This window comes from Gymnogyps californianus, chromosome 1 (genome assembly GCF_018139145.2).
Source record: "Gymnogyps californianus isolate 813 chromosome 1, ASM1813914v2, whole genome shotgun sequence".
NCBI classification, from domain to species: Eukaryota; Metazoa; Chordata; class Aves; order Accipitriformes; family Cathartidae; genus Gymnogyps; species Gymnogyps californianus.
In genome coordinates, this window is record NC_059471.1 from 151793126 (window position 1) to 151815989 (window position 22864).

Here is a 22864-nt window from a genome sequence, read left to right on the forward strand (position 1 = left end):
ATATTCTTTTGTATAAACTTAGCCTTGGTATTTATGACATGATTCCAGGGGAAACTACATGCCTTTATTACATTATCACAGAAGCAACACAAGTTTCCTGACCTTGCAGCACAACCTTGGCAAGGAGTACCTATCTCTTTCAGTGGAGATACTAATGACCTGCGTCAGAGCACGTTAGAAAAGCTGAACTGGAAACGATGATTTAGTTAATTTTCTTGTCTCAGTACAGGACCATTTGTACCCTAAGCATTCCTGGCAGGTGTTTGTCTAATTTATTCATAAAGACCTCCAGTGATAGCAATGCTATAGCAGTCTAATGCATTCTGGTGTTTCATTATTTTTTTAAAGTGTTTTCTCTAATCCCAATTTCAATCTTGATTGTAATCAACTGATGTAGTCAATCACTCCTCTTCCGGATATGACTACTGACAAAAAAGACATCTTTGGGCACCTAGCTGGTGGAGAGGAGGAGGAGAGAAGAGGAAGATTTTCTTCTGTTTTTCAAAGATGAACATCTGTACGCTACAGTCTAATCCCATCCTATCAGCCTCACTTTAATTAGAGTGGTGAACAATCACAGATTGCAGTATGCCTGTGAATCTTAACAATTCTTCCAACAAAAAGAGAGCAGCATTTCTTCATTCTTTTAACAACTTAAAACCAAGAATGCTAATACACATTCAAATACTGGGATTACATATAAAAATCGCAAAAGTAATAGAGAAAAGGGCTACTAGAAAAAAGAAAACAGATCTTGGGCAGTATGTCTCTGAATGGTTAATTCTGTATTGCAGACAGCCTTCTATACTATCTGCCCTGAATCGGCCAAATAGACAGCCTGTCACTACAGCAAATGTTATAAGACACTTTAAACAACACCATAAGAGGATAAATCCCATCACAGGGCTCTTAGCCAGGTTACTACATTTCTGAAAAATAAGTGCACATAAATATGTTAAAATTGATTATTATTACATTTTCAAAACAAGTACTTGCTGCTTCTCCCAAGAAACTGAGATTCTCACATTAACTACATCCGGACTGGTAGGTCTGAAAACTTGAGCTATAGAAATATCTCTACACAATGTAAGGTACCTCACTAAGTCGGGAGAACGAATTATTCCTTCTACAATGTTATCACGAATCTGCTGACGATCATTTTCATGAATGTTGAATGGAAATACTGCTTCTCCAGGAGGTGGTTCACGGTCCGGCCAGTACTGTGTCACCATGTTCTTCAGGTAAATGGCAGCTAAGTATGAATATTGGGGAAGCAATAGTTTAATTCTAACACATCTCCACATTACTCTGTGCTCAACGTGTAGTACAGTTGAAAGCAGAACAAAGAGTTGACAAGATGACTGAAAACCACTGCATGAGTTCTTAACAATCATAGGCACTAAGCACACCTGAGTCAGAAAAGCTTTTTTTTATGATTCCATACAAGATCAGGCTCAAGTGCCTGGTCCTAAACAGAACAGGATAGTATTTCAGTCAGCTTCTACCGGGGTACATTCTTTATTACAGGAGTCTTGCATATGGACATAATATTCCATCGTTGTAAACAAAAAACCAAAAATCCACTGATCTGCATTTTCACTGATCCCTAAAACGACTACTCAAGCTCAGTAAGTGAAGTTTTGGAAGGCTCGTGTAAACAAATCATTGCGCACGCAATGCTTGGGACACTCTGCTTGGGGAAATGGCCAGTATGAAACTGGCACACGGCCTACCTTCTATTCAGACAGAAATGTTTGTTGTGAATTCCCTAAGCTTTATCTCACTATTAGGATTTCCCATAATCCCTTAGAATTGTTCCCTTCTGCCTCACATGAAAAACCATGAAAAATAAAGTTAATCTTCAGCTGAAAATAAAGCAGCATTTATGCCTCAGTACTAAAATGCCTGTAGGCATTCTTTAGGAAACACAGGAAATATGGTGTAAGACATTAAAGGGATGTTCTTAATAAACTCTTATCCCTGTACTATTTTAGTTGATTACAAGCTAGGGTTTTAAAGTATAAATAAGATATCCTTGGGTACAATCATTTTTCTTGGTGATGACAAATTACAAAGTATGAAAACATGTAGTTTGTACAATATTTTATAGGAGCAAGAGGAAAAACAGTTCTTTGTCTATGACGTGCCAGAATATTCAGACAAGAAACAGGTCCAGAAAGACCAGCCCAAGACTTTAATTTACTTTGTCCATAGATCTTGTTGTTATACAAACTCTTGGCTTTTAAAAAATTCCCAGGGAAATCTGTTGACTTACAAATGTAATTTAAATGTGCTTTTCTATTTTATACCCCTACTCTGTAAAAAGTAAAAAAATTAAACAAAAATTTAAAAAACTATGTTCTACATACTTGTTTTTTTTCCTGAATGATACTGAAATGAGAGATGAATTTATAAAAATGACCTTATGGAGTCTACATTAAGCATCAAACTTTACTACAGAATGGTTTAACAATGCCATTCAAAGTTGGATTATCTTTGAAAAAATAAACGCCAGCATGACAAACAGCATATGTCAGCATGCCCCAACGCACTCAGGGGATTAATAGGATCTGTGCAAAAAAACCAGCAGTGCTTCTATGGGAAATGCTGTTCCATAGGATAAAAACAGAGCTGTGAACGAAACAGTATTCATCAATTTCTTGAAAAAGCTGAATATTTTCTGTATCTGTCAAAAATATTGTATGGGAGTAGTTAAAACAGATTATGAGAATTTAGAATGTGATCTTACACAAATGTATACCCTAAAGTTAACTGCATCACCACACCTGAACTCACACACACAGCTGGGCAATCTTTCTAGACATACTCAGACTATAAATTTATAACTTATCAGTGATGTGACCTTCCTTCACTTTTGTAAGCGGGCACCATAGATACTGACTAAGCATATGTGGCTACCCTTGACCTAGGGAATTATAGTTTTTTTTCATTTTTCAGAAACTTTCATTTTTCCAGGAAAAGGGATTCAAACAGAGAAATATGTATTCAAATGAGATCCACTTTTTTTAAAATTCCCACTTGTCTTGGCATCACTACTTCTTCAGCACCAGGAGAAAGAATACCTAAGACTCCCTGAGTACTCAGTTTTGAGCAGAAATCATTCTCTTTTCATATCAGTGTCACAGCAATCCAGTAGGGATCACTACAAACACAGGGAAGCCAAAGCAGGACTCTACCCTATACCCATGGTTTTATCTGACCCTCATGTAGGAAAGAAACAGCAAAGACAGATCCTTTTCACTTCCACATTCAGAACAAACGCGAACTTACTTACATTGCAACAGCTCAATACTCTGTCAAAATAACTAACAGACTGACTTTCTACTGAAAGAAAATGAAACAAGGAATTTATCTCACCTGCTTGACGCACTGGAAATTCAACTTGATCTGATACTATGATTTGCAGTAGACTTGGAGCAAAATTGATGATCTTATAGGACTGAAATACATATAAAACACAGTTAGCAAATCACTATGTTTAAAGAAGACTGTATTACCAAAAGCTGAATAAGAAATACAAACTAAGGATTTTGCAGTGTTCTTTGACTCTCCTCATGAAGTATGAAAGGTTTTAGCACTTGGATTTACCCAGATCTGCATAAATCCAAATAATTACTTGTAAACGCTGAGCGTATAACAGCACACGGGTGGAATAAGTAATGCGACAAGGCTGTCTATTAGAGATTAGCGATAATGAATATTTAAATAATTCTGAGAATGCATAATGAGAAGCACTACAGATCTGTCTTTGAATTATTTAACTTAGCCTCATAAGTCAAATGGATATTGACATGCCTCATCAATACATACCATTTATTTGCAAAACAGATTGTGGTATAATAGCAATACTGAATTTTGAAGAGATTAAGAAAACCATTTAAAATTATTTTCAAGTGTAAACAGCATCTGCATTAGCCATATATTATACAGCTATCTTTTAATGAACTAGATGTATAGTGCATCTTAACAGAAAAATAAAAACTGGGGAAACACAGTGGAATAACCATTCTTAATTAAAATCAAGCATAGACAGATAACATTTCAAAACCCACAGCCTTCCTGGGAACTTTTCAAACACTACATCAGTCATGCAGCTGAAGAATTTCAAAGAGAAAACAATGCTCACTGAACTTCTGAGCAAAGCATGCCAGATTTAAAAGATGTGAAAATCTGATAGCTTTATACTGCTGTCATTCAACAGGGGTCCTCCAACGTGAAGAATCATTGACTCAGCATGGTGCAGTTACCGCTAAGCCTTGGCAACATCAGTAGTTACTAGTAGGTCAGATCTTTCATCACTCAGATCCATGTGCTTTATGTTCAGAAAGAGATGTTTCTTGGGGCTAGATGGCAGAAGCTTTCTTTTTTTTCACCTTTTATGGTATTTCTTTCCAACTAGATTATGCCTGGCAGTTCTGTGGTTGTTTCCAGAGCTGTGCTTTAAGTACAAGTATACCACATCCTCCCGTAAACTTTGCCTCATTCAAAACCTGTGGAATAAGAGGTACGTTCTGCTCTTCATGTACCCAGTTCCTTGATCTAACATTTCCATAGTGAGGTAAAATTACATTGCTTTCATAATGCCTAAGTGTAACAGCTGCAACACAACACTATCATTCAATAACTTTACCAAATCACTTAACTTTCTGGCCCTCATTTTACTCATTATAATGATAGTGTAATTCTAACCTACGCTGTGCTCAGAGACTCATTTGATGTTTATAGAGCAATCTGAGATCTCAGATAAAAGCAGTAATGGCAAATCAAAAGCATACTCTCCTGCAATTCCCTTCTCTATAAACTTTAATTATCCATAAGAAATGCTCCAAATAAAGTAAAAGCTGTAACAGACAGCACAGGAACTCCATTTATCTACGGACATGCTGAAATACCAGCTTTCAACATCAACTGGTTGAAGCGTACTGGATTCCAAAGATGACCTTTTAATTGAGTATCCTGGAGTCCAAAGCTTGCCCTTCAGTCGCTACCGGACAGAATCTGTACAACGTTGCTGGATTCTGATGGGGGCTGCAGTAGGCTGCAGCATCCTCCAGCACTCAACACCCAACTGCCAGGGAGATAAGGAAAGCACAAGGAATCCCAGCAGCAAAGAACACCAAAAATGTACGTGAACTCTAATTGTCCTTTTTCTTCTAAACAGTGCCAATATGCTGTTCTCAGACCCAATCTACACACAGCTTTTACTACTATAAACGCATCAATTAAGAATGTAACCTTTTTGTGGGTTGTTTTGTTGTTGTTGTTCTCCCACAGTAATCCTATCAGTATCACATTTAGGGTGGACACAGCGGTAACAGTACAAATTATTTCCCTTTCTCTGTGCAAACAGCTTTTACTGAATCTACATTAAAGTCACTGCTACTCCAGGAAGCTTTATTGGTACCACTTGTGCTGGTGTACAACTGCTATCCCTGAAGTTTTGCCAGGATATATACAAATATGGTTATTTGGCCTGCACAGCAAATCCTCTCAGCAAGCGCCTGGCGTGACAAAAGACATATTACACAGAAGGTACGCACAGTGTCTCAGAGGGGGCCCCATCCCTACCAGCACACTGCTATGAGGGTTTCTTTACACTTTATGCACTGAAACCCCTAAAGAGATCACAGGGACACAGTATCAAGCTCCCACTAAATCCTTCTACTCCGTACTACTGTCGTTACCATAATTCACATTTTTACATAGCTTTGTTTTCTACTCTTTATCAGAAACACAAACGCTGTGAGATCAACAGAGATTGTGTGCCCATTTTAGAAACAAGACACCCGATTCTGTTGTATTTGTGAAGCTCAAATACCATCCTGCTCACTTGTGCAGCCACAAACCCGCTCAGGAAAACTACATGCCGCTTGCAATTTTTACAACAGAGGACTTTTTAAAAAGCTGCATGCAGCAACATTTTTCCTATACCAGCACATTCTCGTTGGTTTAGTTGCCATGCTAATTGTGATCTTGGGATGTATCCTTTCCCTGTCTTGCTCGAGAAACCATACAACAGGCGCCTGGACACCAGCAAGTAAAGCTGTATGTATCACACGAGCAGGTGCAGAGCAATTGTCAGGTGTGCATTGTGTAAACGGAAAGAGACAAGGAAGAGACCTCAGAGCCGGATGAGTTCAGCAAGACAGTTATTTATATCGTTACAGCTGCACCTCAACTTTTACAAAGGCAGAGCAGGAATATTGTCAGTCCCACGGAAGGAATGGAAAGCTATCTGCTGATTTCGAAGAGCCATGCCCAGGAGCCGCAGGGAGGCACCAGATGGCTGAAAAAGACCTTCAGCGCAACTCCCTGCAACGCTGCTTTGTGCAGTTTGTGAATACTTACATTGCCTTGAATTCACATTGTTGTGATTTGGTAAAACTTTCTATGAAGGTGCAGATCGACGGGGGTATTTATTTTGAAGGAGAAAGTAAAAGTTTTTGAAAAATAAACTTTCACTAAGTACTTATAAGGAACAATTGTTTTAAAGCTGTGTAAAACACATACTGACTGCTCTTGCATCAATCACAGATCAGAGCATTTATGCTAAAAAAAAAAGAAATCTCATTTAATGTCCATTGGGATTAAGAGGATGGGATACAGCAATGTGCAAGGCTAGCAGCTAAACTGGGAGAAGCATACAGCACTGGTAAGATACAATTGGGTAAATTTACAGCAATGGAGAAGAGATGCATATGTCCCCATGCATCTTGTTCCATCTGTGTCCACTGTCTCAGGATCTGTGCACTGCAGCCGTACAGCTTTCTGCGCTCAGTCCTTTCACCTTTGGCCTAACATGTATTCTTTCCCGCCTCAGTATCACAGCTCCAGTCTTGAAAAAATCAGAGAACACATCATTTTTTGCATATTTCCTCTTCCACTTGATTAGGTACAGAACAGATGACGCCCAAGAAAGCCTCAGATAGGCCACTGAAAAACAGCAAGATGAACACCGTCACATGTAAAGGACTGGAATGAAAGGAGAGATAAGCAGGAAAAAAATATAAAAATTTCCCCAAATGGATCCTACTGAAGCAAATACTTTTCACATCTAACATTCAGATTTGGCTCCCAGGTCATCATGCATTATATACTACTAAACTCATTTCAGTAAGCATTATTCTTGCGTCTTGCTTGCTGTCGCATTTAAAGCCCACAGCAAGCAACTGCTCCATAATCGCATTTGTCAGTAACCTTCCCACTGCACTGATGGCAACCACAGTGGCTGAGTGCAGAACAGCACTGGAATGTGCTTCTTCCCCTGCAGAACAACAACAGGACAATCTAGGACAATGGATATGTAAAACTGGAGCCTTCCCTCAGGTTCTGCAAGGGAAGCCAAGACCATCCTTCTTCCCCAGCAGTAAACATCTCTTTCTCTATACCTCTGAATCCAAGTATGGCACGTAAAAATTGCTGAAAAATCAAGGCACTACATCTTTGTTTGCAAAGACAAACACACAGAAGAAATTTGTACGTTGAATACATATGCAATTAACTGTTTACAAAGATTATTTTAAGGCTTACGTACATTTGATCTGGATGCTCAACTATCTGGTTTACTAAGTTTTATTTTCTGTTTGCTGTGCACCGAAAATGTGTTACTTAGAAATTCCATCAGTATTTGTCACACTTGGGAATATTTTTGCAGTTGTTAATAGTATTTTCTCTCTTGTTTTTTACACTGTGAGTCACAGACAGCTGTTAAAACAAACTAGAACTTCAAAAGACACTTTCTTCTTTCCCTGTCTACACGTAAAGGTATTGTTTGGGGAGGGGAAAACACACAGTGTTTTCATACACAGTGAAAATAAGCATGTGCAAGAACCTACCTGAGCTTCTTTCCTCTGTGGGTTCTGCTGCCAAATTCATCCAGTCTCAAACAAACTCCGCTTTCCACAGAACTTCTAAACATGCAAGTCAACTTCCTCATCAAATTGGTCTTCAATACAAATACCTGAGATTCCTTCCTCTAGGTAAGGAGTTGCTCATTGTCACTTCCAGAACGGCCTTAAGATCCCTGCCTACTATGGCAGCCAGCTCAACAAAGATGTGGAAGATACAGAAGGAAGCCCAACTTTATTCTGGACTCTTCTGCTTTTGGGCAATCTTCTCACACTTCTTTCTCTTCTCCCAGCACTGCTACTCAGTTCCCTTCAAAGCCAAATTCTGCAACTCCTTCTCAATATTTAAACAAACAGCTGTATTTCTGCAATTGTGTTCTCATTTTCCCCTTTGTTACAGGCCAAAGAAATGTATTACAGCAGGTTGAGCCAATGAAGGTTAATGCATAAAAATTGTTTGGTAATCCTATCTGAATTGGATTCAGAATGACTTTGTTCACATAATCAGACAGTACATTCCACAAGACTCCAAGAACTGGCACACGAAAGCAGTATTTAGCCATTAAAAAAAAAAAAATAAAATTAAAAACCAGCAAAAGTCCCTGAAGTCCATGAAGCAGACCTAACAAGAGTAACAGCCTAGAACAGATATCAAAGAAAGGTGCACAGAAATTGAGTATCTCTCTTGGTATGATAACTGACTGTTCTAATAAGTACAATGTGATTGATAAATATGATCATAAAGTGCATACAAATTATGCTGTGACAGAGCTGAAGAAAAAAGGGGGGGGGGAACAAAAGAAAAAGAGGGGGATGGAAAGATGTGTTCACTTAGAAAATCAACAGGCTAAAAGGGAAATGACAGCAGTTACGTGATAGAGACTACTGACCTGGCAGGAAATTACTGCTCTAGTTTATCAAGAATCACATTTCAGACAAATCCCACACTTACATTTGTGTTCAGGTCACTGAGAAGTGAAGTTTGTTGATGACTCAGAAGTAGCATGCATCATCCAAGGAGAAAGATCAGAAAAATCCTACAAAGAACTGAATGATCTTTAGAACTGCACCAACAAAAATGGAGTGGGGTAACAGGACAAAGTACATGGTCATGCACTCGAGGATAATAGGAATTTCTCCTAAAAGCTTGAGGTTTCTTAGTGAGGAACAACCATAGGATAAAAGGATCTCGGTATATTAAGTGATAAGAAATATGCAGACATCGGACACGAAGAAGATAATTGTAGTTTTAGGATGTATCAAATGAGGTATTAGTGGCATTGAGCATGAGACACTCTGGAATGCTGCAAACACAAATGACCAGATTGCACAAGACAGATTAATGCAAAGGGAAGCAAGTGCGGAGAAGAGCTGTGCTCTCCTATTATTAGATTTCATAAATTCAGTTTTATGATAAGGCAAAGGAAATACAGCCTGTTGAGGCGAGGAAAACAGGCCAGTAGGGATCAGCCTTTCACAAATGTCAGAGAGGGTACCAAGAAACCAACTCTAGTTAAGAAGTAAAATTGGCAGAAATGGATATAAATGGACCATAAATTAATTTTGGCTGGAAACCAACACTTGTTTCTAGCTGCGGGAGGAAGAAAATTCACAAACAGCCTTCCAATAGATATAATAAGGGCAAAAAAAAAGGAATCTTGATTCCATTTCTGAATGCAGTTAGGTGATAATCCAGAAGGCAGACAGCAACTTCATTGATTTAGCTCTATCTTTACACAGGCGCAGGAACATATGGAAGAGAAAGAGGCATTTTCAAACATGCTGGGACTTTCTACAGGTAGGCAAGCTTTCGTTAACTCCATTCCGCACACTCTACACTGTAAGCAAATTATGGAGTCGGGAATAGTATGATATTGTTCTGAAGGAATCTGTATTGGTACAAGCAATGAAGTGCCTACAGAGAGGTGCTATATTGGTGGACTAGTAGGATTTATACTCTCTGTGAAGCTCCTGTCACTACCTGGATTCAAACTTGAAAGCAAATGTACACTGCAGACAGGCTAACACAGAGAAGTTTTACCTCAATACCCATTAGCGTGTATCAGGAGCAGCATCACTTTAACTATTGCACAGAATAAAGGTGACCCCTGTTCTGTTTGGCCAAGTGTTATATTACCCCTTCAAGTACTTATTGTTGGAGGGTTTTCTGTTTGGTTGGTGGATTGGTTCCTTTGCTAGAACAAGGTAAACGCCAGAACAGCATGTGGATTCCAGTACTTGCAGGAACACAGTGACATGTCAACACTACCGTTAGATACATGGGAGTCTGACACGTCGCTTTGAAGTCTTGCTTCAAAAGCACTGAAAGGCTTCAAGATGTCAAAGGCCCACGTTAAGCGACATTCCTCAGGAGCACTTTTGTTCCACTCATCCAAAGAGTCATGTCAAACCCAGCACTGCATCAGTACATTATGTCAGTCAGATACATCATGCCTCATTTAGTAACAGGAAGCCTACACAGTAATAGGTATCTCTTAATTTCAAGATTCATTCTTTATAATAGTTAGAAAAATGTGTCAGCTATTTTAAATAAAAATCTGTATCTCAACCTGTTCTCAATAAATATACTTGCACGCTTGAATCTAAAACCTGTCTTTCATGAGAATTGCATTATCCATCACTTGAACTTAAAACATTTTACAGATCTCAATCTTAAAACGCTTTCAGAACTTTTCCTGAGCTTCACAGTACTTATTGGTGACGTTAAAATGACAGCGTTAGGAGCAGGACCCAGGAATCCAGACAGCTGCCTCTTTGTCCTGAGCCTGCCAAACATGCAGCAGTTTATTATTGTAGTTTTGACTTCTGTGCAACAGGCGGCTGACAAATATTTATAATTTCCCTCTCAGTCCTTAATAGTAGGGATAAAAATAGGTACTGATGAATTTTTAAAGTAACTATCCCAAATAAAGAAAAAAAGTTTTGCATTTTTATCTAACTATGCCCAAGAGCATTCTCAATGTCCAGCACTTAATCCACTGATTTACTAAAGGAACTTGCCAACTGCTAAAGCAAGCATTAGCACTACCTAATTCAGAAGGAGTTTTAAGTTGCCTAAATAGAAAATTAAACTGGAGGAGCAATTCTAAAGTAGCAGTAATTCGTGACAGCCAATTCTCATTGACCGTTTTGTTAACACACCAACACAGTCAAAAAATCCAAGTGCTCCAATAGAATTGATCAAATATTCCAACGACGTATAGAGGTTAAAGCTTTATTAACGCTGCGCGAGGGAACTTTCTCTTTTTTCAAATGTCCAAATCGAGATTGTGCTCACAGTTTTGATTCAGTGCATACTGCCGCTGCATTAACTGTGGGATGCTGTGATAAATACCTACCCATAAAAATCTAATGTGCCTTTCTCAAAGTTTTACTTGGCATGCTGCTGAACGGGACAAAATGAATCCCTGAGAGTCACTGCTATCTATCACCTATAAGAGCAAGAGAGAGATCTGAGCAGAGCGGAGCTCAATGTCATGCCTTCCAGCACCAAACACTGAACGTTCGTGCTCCGGCCACGCCGAGGATCAGATTGCCGCACTTCACTTCGGTACGCCCTGCTCCCAGGGTCACAACATTAAGGACAAAATTAAGTGAGGGCAGCTATCCCGCCCAGCCGCCGGGCACCTACGGCGCGGACCAGGGGCCGCCGGGGCCGCGCTCCTCGCCCCCCCACCCGGAGGCTCCGAGAGCCGGCAGGTCTCGCCGCGGCAGACCCCGCCCCGGGGGTCCCGGCAGCCGGACCGGGGCGGCCCTGCCTCCCGCTGCCAGGCCGCCCCCGCCCGGCCCTGCGGCCGAAGCGCCCGGGCCAGCGGCGCGGCGCGGCGGGGCGGCCGCTGACAGCCGGCGCGGAAGGGCCCGCTCCGGTGGGGGATGCCGCCGCCGCCCCCGGCCCGGCCCCGCTTTCCGCTGCAGCCCGCGTAGGGGGAGGGCAGCGGCGGGGGCACCCCCGCCCCACAGCCCTTCGCTGCGGAGCGGATCGGGCGCTCCCGGCGCGGAGGAGGGGGCGCCCCCCGGCGCCCCCCACCCCCCCCCGCCCCTGCCGGCGGGGCCGGGCGGCCCCGTGCCGCGCGGCGGCCAGGGTAGAGGCGCGGCGGGGCGGGGGCGGGGCAGGCCGCCGGCGGGTGCCGGCCGGGGCCGTCCGCTCCCCTCACCTGATTGAGCTCGTTCTCGGCGGCGATGCGCAGCTTGGGGTCTATGGTGCCCTTCAGAGCCTGGATGATCCTGTTGGGATCCATCTTCCCCTTCCCTCGCCGGCAGGCAGCGCTTCCCCGGGGGCAGGAGGAGGAAGAGGAGCCGCCCCCGCCGCTAGCGCCGCCGCCCCCCCGTGCCACAATCACAGGCTCGTGTCCCCCACCCCCCCCCGGTCCCTCTCCAGAGCCATTCACCGGTTTGCGACAGCTGGGTATCGGGAAACGGGCACTGCTTTACGGCCGCAGCGCCTCCTTCTGGCTTCGTGCGGAGGTCGGCGAAGGGTGGCCGCCATCTTGTTGTACGGATAAAAAGTCAGCCGGGATGGCCAGCAGTGGGCGGGGTTGGGGAGCGGTTTCCTAGGCCGTAGCTCCGTGGGGGGCGGCCATGTCGCGGTACGGAACGCAGGCTGTGGAGCCCGCCGCGCCCCTCTCCCTGAGGGAGAGAGCGGCCGGGGGCGGGGAGGCCGCTGTCTTCGCGGTGCGTGTGCGGCTGCTCTACTGCAGCCTGTGCGTCCGGGGCCGCCTGCCCTGTGCTCCATCCCTGGAGACGCCAACAGGAGACTCGGCTGGTAGCAAGCCGTCGCTGTCATGGCCACGGAGGGGAAGCCAGGCCCTGCGGCACAGGACCCCGGCGGGGAGCAGGCCCGGGCAGCCGCGCCAGCGAGGGGACGGCTCGGCTAGGGACAGCTAGGCCAGGGGAGGCTGGGGACCAGCACTGTTCCCAGCGTACAGCTGCCGCTGTTGCAGCTGTGTTAGGTGCATCCGTCCATCGCTGCTTGGTAGCCTCTTTTGGTACCTTACAGTGAGTGCCAGCGCTGGCTAAGGCACACCAGTCCCACAGACATTTGGTTGCCCAACCCACAGGATGCTTCCAGATCCTCTGCGCTATCCATCTTTGCCAGCATGTACTTTAATTGCACTTTAAAAACAACCCCTAGTTTTCCTTCTTAATAGTTTACTCCTGTTTCTTAATAGTTTACTCTTGTTTCTAGTAGTTTTCCAGCTTGCGTACCAGTGATTGTTCTGAGTGTGAGTTGTGTGCGCAAGAATTGAAGTGAGAACACCAAGACTGAATGGTGGTGAGGTCAGTTCCATGGTGGAGAACTGACATTATTCACACAGTTACCCGGGTACCTAAGGTATGTGCATCTGGACAAGAAAGACTTGCAACATGCAGGAAGACAGAAATCTGCTGCAAGGAGCTTCCTAAAACATGCAGTTGGGGGACACACTATAATTCCTACTATGCTTCTGAGCATGTTTCTTTGTGATACTTGTCCTCATCATTATGTAGATTAGTAGACCCTGAAACTTGCTTATCTTAATGGTGTCTGTGTGTGAAAGTGGGTGGAAGGTGCTTACCACTCAGGTTGTCAGGAATATACAAACACCACTTCTGACTGCAAGCATTTGCCCCACTGTAATTCTCCACCTCTATCCTCCTATTTTTCCCCTTAAATCCTGGAACATGCAGGTGAACCAAAGGAAGATTTAAACATCCGTGCAGGTGTAAGATGACTATCAAAGGTGCAGTTCACAGACCAACAGCATGCCAGAAAAACCTCATGACTAATACAACCTTAGTGAGCCAAAACCTTTGGTTACTTCTGCGGGTGATGTTTTACATAACAATTACAAACCAGAGACGTGTTATTAATGGGTAGAACGAACAGAAAGACTATTTGCTGTGTTTTGGAAAAGTCAAACACAAAGGGAATTACAAGATCATCCCATTATATAGAAGTCTTAAGAATACTGTTGGACAATATGTCATTTGTTCATTGTAATTACAGTATAAAACATCATTTATTATTACTGCTCCTCAATGAAGAAAACAGCAGTACTTCCCTCAACTTATATATTCCCTGACCTATACTGAAGAATACTCTTCGCAACAATGCTGAATGCACAGGAGTGCCATTTATGGTAGGGATACCCTTCTCTAACCAAGGGGACTATATGGTAATGCTTGCCACAACATCTTCACTGCCACTAAATAACTTAAGTTCCTAGATTGTTTACAAGGAAAATGTTAAAGCAGCTAATACTATAATGATTTCATACAAAAAAATTGTCCCTTAATAAGTTTGCCTATAATTAAAAAAGAATCTAGCTGTAAAAATGACTTACACCTACCTAGCATTTGGAGATTGTGCGCTCTCTTGTGGCTTTCATTGCTTCTTAAACTGGTGCAGAACACCTGATCATTATCACTCAAGAACTGTCTTTCTGTTCTGCAGTAATGCAGCTCTACAGAATCTAGCAAGAAATTGTAGGTACTTTCATTCACCTTCTCATTTCTTCTTAGAAGCAGGCAAGAGTATGTTCAGTAATCATAACATATAAACAAAAACCAATGTCAGTGTAAAAATATATATTGTTAACTATGGTAATTCTTTGTAATTTTCCCATTTTGGTTAAGATAGTAAATATGACTAGTCCAGTGAAAACTGCCCATTTTAAAGATCTTGGATCATGTATCATACTAAAACCAAATTACTTTAAAGGATTTGTAGTGTTCTCTCTTTACTTCCTTTTCCAAATTAGCATGTTATGGACAGTTTAAAAGCAGTTCTGTTTTATTCCGTTTCTGTGTATTCATCTGTGGTAGGAGAACTTGAAAGTTATGAAATTTATTCGTTGAAGGACTTTAGTCTTGTGGAGCTGGTGATGTAAAACACATCAATAAAGAACAAAATATGCTTAAAGACTATTTTAACATCTTCCTAAAATGTTTTTCGTAACTTTATTGCACTTACCACTTGTATTTAAAATGGCACTTTTAACACACAACATTCACTACAAAAAAAGTGGAAAAGATTTTACACCTAAGATTTTGCTTTTAGGACCCGCTTTTTGTGCACACAGCCATCAATGAGGCAATGCCAGCAAGTCTCTAAATCAAGTAACATCCAGTTCAACAATGCTTATTTCCTTTGTAATATGTCAGCAGTGATTTAGTTGTGGAAGTATTGCTGCAAGCATTTTAATCTACCTATGCGCTGGGTTTGATGTATGCCTGATACTTCTTTCTGTAAAACATGAACCTCCATAGATACCAGTGGCTATGTTATTCTAAAAATAAGTTTAGTCATTAATTGAAATCCTTTTATGTAACTTCAAAAACTTCAGGATGAAAGTAACTACTTATAAGCAAGAACTCATATGACTTTTTGTTAGAGGAAAGATTCTGTTAATATTTTGGGCTTCATCTACTTCAAAATAATGGATCTGGAACGGAATTAGAATGGTGGTTTGGGTTTTTTAAATCTGTTCTGCTACTCTGCAAAATAAAGAATCTGAGGTAAAATTCAGAGATTTTCTTGTCAGCTATCTAACACTGCTGGTAAGGAGAAGACCCAATGTGAAAGGGACAAGTGATATACAAAGAAACTAAAAACAAGTAAATGAAATCCAAGTTGCACCAGCATGCAAGTACAGAAAAAAAGGATGAGAATAAAAGGGAGGAGGGGAGATAAGGGAAAACAAAGGTGGGGTTTTTTTAAAGCTCCAAAACTCTCCAGGTGCACTATAGCAACAGTTTTATGAAGTATTTAGAACAAGCAATCATATTTTGAAACTCAGTTGCTGAAACTAAAGATTTTTAAAGCAATGTAAGTTTGACCTCAACGAAAATCAGACCAAGTTCCTGACAGAGTTGCTATCAAGATAACTTGATTAAGTTCAAGAACTTTGGGCATTGGAGAAAAACTAGAAAAGCCTTACACATTGCAGGTTACTTAGAATTAGTCCTTTGACTTTTGGTTGTTTTGAAATGCAGGCAGTGTTTTAGCTGAATGCTATCTGTAATATACTTTCTGCTGGCATAGAAAAACTGCTCCGTTATCATGCCAACCAAGTTCCTCTGGTTGTGAGCTGTAGTTAATAAGAGATACTCATGGAAGAGTATGAGAAAGAAGACAACAATCCTTTGAGTGATGTGCTACAAGCTAAAAGTAATCCACTGTTTTCAATATAGGCTTTACTTCATCACAGTAAACTAAGGACAAAGTGATTGGATCTGTACTTAGCATAAAGCCTTCATTCCGTATCAACCACAGCCCTTACTCGTCTAAGACCCCAACAGTCCAAAAGCTGTATGAACTAGTACTCTCCAGCCAAATTAGTACTTCACAGTATTTTTTTTTCCCAAGTACAACACCACCTGGAAATGTTCAGTCAGCACATACAAATTTATAAGTTTTTTCATTCTTTATAGAATTGTTTATAGTTGGGAGGCAAGACACAAAATTAAGTTGATCAGAGACTTGTGAATAAGTCCATAACTAGAGTTAACTCATTTTTGTCTGGTTATGGTACAGTACACCCCCAATTAGAATACACAACAGCCTTTCATATCCTCCACAAGACACTCAGTTTTTGCAAAAGACATGTATAGATTTGATAGAGAGCTAGCAAGGATGATATGCAGCAGATAAATGTATGCCAGGCCTCCAGACACAAGACTTTGATCAGAGTTAAAATTCCGAAGCCGTCTCCCCCACTGACTGTTTTGTCGGAGTAGCTGTAGATAACTTAGAGCAGTCAGGGAGGAAAAGATACGTAAACTGAACCAGTACAACAGAACAGTGACATTGTCTGCACCACCACTGTAGCCTGCAGGATGGAGGTTTCCTTAGCTGCAGGAAGTCAGCCATGACAATTCTGGTAGATCATTCATGGTACCCTCTCACTTCCATAACCTGGAAAAAACACAAAAGTCACAAGTCCATTAGTATTTTGAAAACTTTAAGAAACCCTTTGTCATGGTTGAACTCCATGAGTAGGCAGCTCAGCACCACATAGCCGCTCACTCGCTCACTCCCGGTGGGACGGGGAAGAGAATCGGAAAGGCAAAAGCGAGAAAACTCGTAGGTTGAGATAAGGACAGTTTAATAGGTAAAGCAAAAGCTGTGCGCTCAAGCAAAGCAAAATAAGGAATTCATTCACTGCTTCCCATCGGCAGGCAGGTGTTCAGCTGTTTCCAGGAAAGCAGGGCTCCATCACGCTTAACAGTTACTTGGGATGTCAGACACCGTAACTCAAGTGTCCCCCCGTCCTCCTTCTTCCCCCAGCTTGTATCGCTGAGCACAACATCATATGGTCTGGGGTATCCCTTTGGTCTGTTGGGGTCAGCGGTCCTGGCTGTGTCCCCTCCCAGCTTCTTGTGCACCCCCAGCCCACTCACTGGCAGGGTAGCATGAAAAACAGAAAAGGCCTTGGCACTGTGTAAGCACTGCTTAGTAATAACTAAAGCATCTCTGTGTTATCAACAGTGTTTTGGTCATAAATCCAAAACATAGCACCATACCAGCTACTCTGATGAAAATTATCCCAGCCAAAACCAGTACACCCTCCCATTTCAGGGTAGTTCTGGTATTTCACTGAACTCAGAAACACGGAAATTCACTCACTCCAAATCAAAACCTAGTGTTAGTTCCTTACCCTTATAGTTTATCTTCAGCAGGCTGCACAAGGTAATTAAACTGGAGAGAATTTAGGTGGTATCCGATTTGCATAGCAAAGACAGCAATAGGAAGTTAGCAGAACTATGATGCCCCTTTGTATCTTTTAATTAGACCTGATTATCATCCTTATATAGTTAAGGCATATTACCTAGTGCAACAATTCAAGCAAGTTCATTTAACTACTGAGGAAAGAAGTATTGGCAGACAGCATTTACATGAAGTCTATACCAGTGTTACCTCAAATATTTTCAAGTTGTGAAACCCACCTGTTAAATGCTTTGACCAGAAGTAGAAAATGGATCTAGGCCTTTAATCTGGACATACTGAGGTAGACTAAAACTGTGTCAGTAAAAAATGCACTGAAATCCTCTGAAGTGCTTTGAGCGGCTTTCAAAAACAAGTGTTAATCTAGAAGCACAAAGAATATCAACATCCTAGTGTTTATCATTATGGGAAATCACATGAAGTCATGTTTTTAGGTATTTTGAAGATTGGAATAGCAATTTTCTACCAGTGGATTTTGGCCAGCTATTGGCATGGCAAAAAGGTGCTTTGCTTGGTCTTTTGCAGTATTTTTTTTAAACATAGCCTTAGCATTTAAGGTTCAGTAGTAGCCTTTTGAGTCACCTCCAGTCTGAAAACTTTATGCCCGTACTTGTTCAATTGTACTTATATTCCTTTCTGTAACAGAGATTAGCTAGAGCTGTGTTCACGGCTCTGACTAGAAACAGTGAAAACCAATAGTTCTAGCTAAGAAGGTACTATGTGAGAATCGCATAGGATAAATTTGATCATATTTTCAGTTATTCTATGGGAAGAAAATTGTCCAAGTTATGTATTATTTTTAATAACAAATATCAGGGAAAAAAACAGACATTTTATTTTAAAGTAACTGGTACTGTAGAGATGATTCCAATTCAGGCTGATAAAACCTATAAAAACCCAAAGTTTTTTAAAGCCATCCATTATATGATCTATTGTCAAGTTTACTATTGAGGAATGGTATAATGATTAGATTTCATGTTTCAACGTATCTGCACGCTTCTGGCTGTGACAGTGTGTACTCCTTTAGTTTGGAATTTAAAAATCCATCTTATACAGATGGACAACCAGCTCTGAAATTGAGATGTTTACCTCACGTATCTTAAATGTATGCAAGCTAGAGATACATAAAAGCTTTGCTAAATCTGCCAGTGAGAAATAAGATTAGTCTCAAACAAATGGTAACATGGGTCCACCAAGCAGTTGTCCAGACTTGATTGAACTGGAGCATTAGAAAGCAATGTGTGCTTCATGTATTCAGTAATCGCATCTGAAGTTGCCAAAGGCTAAGCTTATTAGCAATGCTTAGAAGTACTCATAACTTGTTCTTAAAACATATGAAATCCATCATACAAGTACATATAATAAAACCAAGCAGGATAAGCTGCATGCTAAATAGAGCCTGCACTAAGGCAGTCTGAAATGCAAGGGATACCCTGCTATATGCACAATAGGGCTCATTTGTTTACTAGTCCCTATATAGACAGCCTGGGAGAGGGGTGACTGGGTCAGTGCTCTACATGTCTAAAAAAACCTGCAGTTGCAGGTCTGTTAGAAAAGCAATGAAGTCTGTTTGTCCACAGCTGCAAAGCTATTGCAAGCTGAAAATTATCCTAGCACTTAGGCCTACCTACCATATTCCCATATTAATATACAAGGAGAGTTAACAGTCTAAGAAAAAAGTGCTAAACTCCTGCCACTTATCCTCTATTGGGAGTGTTCGAGAAGTAAGCCTCTTTATTGGCTAAAGTCAGAATTAGCATGTTTAAAAATACAAAATACAGGCTTAGTATTCAATAGTTAAGGCTTGACATTTTTGTCTGTAGCGGTAAAAACTAGGTTCCCTAAAGCTTTATCCTACCTAAACTTCTCATCTCAGAACTTGCCAAAGGAATTAAACCAAGACCTGAAGTATGATCACCCTCTAAAAGTCTATATGAAAAAGAAATCTAAGCTTGGAATAAAACCAAAATCTTATGCCAGTAACTTTATGAAGTCATGCCAGACAACTTGTTTTGGCATCTGCATGGTAGCAGGGGAGAACTGCTTAAAGCTGGAAGTTGTGAAACCAGTTACCAAGAAACAGCAGCTTTATATCAGGTCTGAAGTTTATTTCATTTAGGTTTACTTTTATTTAAATAGGCAGATAGCTGAACTGCTTTTACTTTGCATAGCTCTAGTTCATCCTTAGATATACCAGTCAGGCTTTTGCATTCGCTACCTTAGTACACTCAAAGTACTTGCTACTGCTAAAACAAACTATTGAAGCTTTTAGAAGTAGAAAGAGCCAGTGACCTACAGTCTTCTTACTAGTTCATACTTCCATTTTAAACATTGAAATGCTTTATAGCATTGACATGCTGCAGCTTAGACAAAGACATACATCATGGCTTTTCACTTCTCAGGCCACAAGAGATTGCTGAAGACTGGTCACACAGGCCATTAGCTGTAAGAGGAATTTCATAAATGCCTCCTAGCATTTGTAATGAGGTTTGATTTAAAATGCAAGCAGCAGGCTTCAACTACAAATACCAAGTTCCTCAGCAGTTCTCTGAAAGGATTTAATTGCATTACAATCCACATCAAGTCTCATGGGGGAGGGAAGCCATACACATTTGTGCTTCACAAGGGTCAATTTTAACTTTAAAATATATTGCAGCTGAGTAACAGCATGAGCCAGCCCTTCAGTGACTGTTTTGAAGTTTAAGAATTTCAACTACATCACTACTGAAGGACAGGTGATGTGACAAAGCTAGATTTTGACAGGATATGCATTTGAAATAAATAGTCCTATTGAAATATGTAGCATTTCACTTCTAATTTCTAGACCTTTCAGTTAAAAAGGAAGCAGGTATGTAACTAAATCTCGAATTCATTTTCATCAAGGGAACACTCTTGAGAATGGCATCAAGCAAGAACTAAACAAACAAGTAATCCCATTTAAACTATAGTTTACCCTGAATTATTGAAACTTGAAGACCAGTTCTATTTAATAATATACATGTACACCCCACATCAGGAATAAGCTCAGTTTGATATATTTTTAAAATAAAGACCACTGGCAAGATTAATACTAAAATGCATATTAACTTGTTTTATTGAGGCACAACAAGGCATTGTGAATAGCCCATACTTGAGGCAATCAATAGTGTAGTAAGCTGGACATTAATACAGTTTAGGGTAAGTGCAAACAATATACATTCACAGCTTTACTAGCAAGGCTACATCACAACTGATAAAGTGCCAAATTAGTGCTGATTCAGTACCCCAACTCCATGATTTCACCTTGCACAACAGGACCATCATTTCCCCCAATAATGGAACCACGTATCTTCTATAAAGTCAGTAAGTGCAAAGCTAGTCCCACCCCCCTCCACCAAGGTGTTTGGAGCAGCTCTTTTGTAAACATCACACTGGATTTTAGTCCTGATAAAGGAGGTATCCCGAAAAGGTGGAGTATTTCCAGCTACTTCCATAGATGGCTCCCCGATGCAGACGCAACCAGATCTGATCTCCCTGGAAGAGCTGCAGGACTGCATGATTACTAGCTGTTTCATGATCAGGAGCCCCATCGTTTGCATATGCTGACACTAGGACCTCTTCATTCTTCATGAGATTCACATACAGGGGAACATTTACAGCCAGTTTCAGCATGTGGAAGATGAAGACATATGTACCATTCACTGGACAGTTGAACCTACCAAGCTGGATATCAAAAGTTTCTCCAAGGTTGTTCAGCAACAGATCAAACACAATTGGCTGGTCTAGAGTTCCAGGGGCCAAGTTAGATGTTCTAGCAGCAGAGAAGGCAACTCTCATCTGCTGCGGGAGGGGGTAGACGTGCACTGGTAGTATGGTGGCAGCTTGGCTTGTCACTGGCATATCAACAGGGGTGATGCTGCGGGAGTCTCCCTGCCCAGAGTCCCCACTGTTAAAGGTTTCATTGTCTCGTTCTGGACTGCTCACCTGAGAGGAATCACTCCACCCTGCTGTCAAAGATCATTAGCAATGATAAATAAGTATTATAACAGAAGGATAAGATTATGCCTGCAGGCATAATAAGCAGCAAGTGTATGGGCTTTGCAACAAATTTGTATTTCAGCTACAGGAAGTTGTCAAAGGACCCCAGTGAGAACAGAAGTTTGAAGCTGGTTTACATTCATCACACTTGCATTCAGCAAGATGGGCCACAATTTAACTAGGAACAATTACTTCCCATACTTTTAAGTAGGACAGGGCAGTAGCTTGCAATAGTTTTAGCTTTAGTATTTGCCACATACATATATCAGCATTAAAAAGCATATGCTAACTTCCAAGTAGAGATAAAATATAATTTCTGAAAAAATTGACAAAATTTTTGTCAATGACAAGAGCCAAGTAGTCATTTAGTCACCTTCAAGATCTGAATTTGCACTTCAAGCTACCTCAATACTGTTCTTCTGGAGTTGCATCCTTAGTAGGTCATACCAACTTATGATGCTAGAATATTTTACTCTAAAGATCTAGAATTGCTTTTAAGCTTTCTGCACCCCGCTCCCCAAAAGGAAGCCGTTTATCTTTTCAAATATCCAAATTAAAAGGGTCTAGAATGAAAACATTAATAGATCTGAGAAATTTAAAGCAGCCACACTCAAGTTGCAAACCATTGTTATTTCCACTGGAAAGGAACACCGTAAGATATCCAATAAAACTAAATAGCTATATCTTAATGCTAATGAGTACTTCTGTCAACTGTTAACTCACCACAATCTCTTATTTCTTTTAATTCTCTTCCTCTGAAGTATATTCTATGAGCCCTCCCTCAGATTGAGAGAGGACCTGCTTTATCCTAAAACAGTTTTCATGATATGCCATAATTTCCCTTTATTCTTCAAAGTAGCAATCCACAGTTACTATTCATCTCACTTTTCACCATTAGCACTGTAAGTCCAGCTTTTTCCAGCACATAATTAAATCTTGTTTACAACTTTTCAAAATACATGCTGTTCACACTTGGATTCAAACAGCTAGTCTTACTTATTTCTTTAGGTTTTGTACCCCAGCATGGAAGTACAGAGCAAAGCTGTATTCCCAAACTTTTTCATAAAAAAGTTATCTTACAAAGTTTCTGGGATCTGATAGCTTACCCAGAATCAGGAGAGACCACTCAGTTAAGGGGAGAAGCCAAATGCAGCAGTGGAACCACCCTGTGTGTTTTCCTAGTCAGTTTATTTGTGAAGAAAGTTCAGTAAGGTATCATTGTGTCAGAACTTTGACATGTGAAGACACCAAA

At 40.9% G+C, this 22864-nt stretch overlaps 2 protein-coding genes across 14 annotated transcripts in view; both read right to left on the reverse strand.

Annotated features, from left to right (window-relative positions):
* IPO8 (importin 8) overlaps nt 1-12127 on the reverse strand; it is a 47544-nt gene extending 35417 nt beyond the window's left edge. Inside the window, exons 1-3 of the mRNA XM_050894353.1 lie at nt 12044-12127; nt 3379-3460; nt 1096-1252 (exon numbers count right to left, since the gene is read on the reverse strand). Of these exons, the coding sequence (XP_050750310.1) occupies nt 1096-1252; nt 3379-3460; nt 12044-12127 (323 nt within the window). The remainder of the gene's footprint in view (nt 1-1095; nt 1253-3378; nt 3461-12043) is intronic.
* An 8536-nt stretch (nt 12128-20663) lies between these two features.
* The window catches only part of CAPRIN2 (caprin family member 2), a 34683-nt gene continuing 32482 nt past the window's right edge, over nt 20664-22864 (reverse strand). For 12 of the 13 annotated variants that reach the window (XM_050901967.1, XM_050901952.1, XM_050901943.1 and 9 more), the window contains one exon: nt 20664-21581. In XM_050901967.1, the coding sequence (XP_050757924.1) occupies nt 21013-21581 (569 nt within the window). In that variant the 3' untranslated portion in view covers nt 20664-21012. The remainder of the gene's footprint in view (nt 21582-22864) is intronic. The other variant, XM_050901887.1, reaches the window with a different exon arrangement.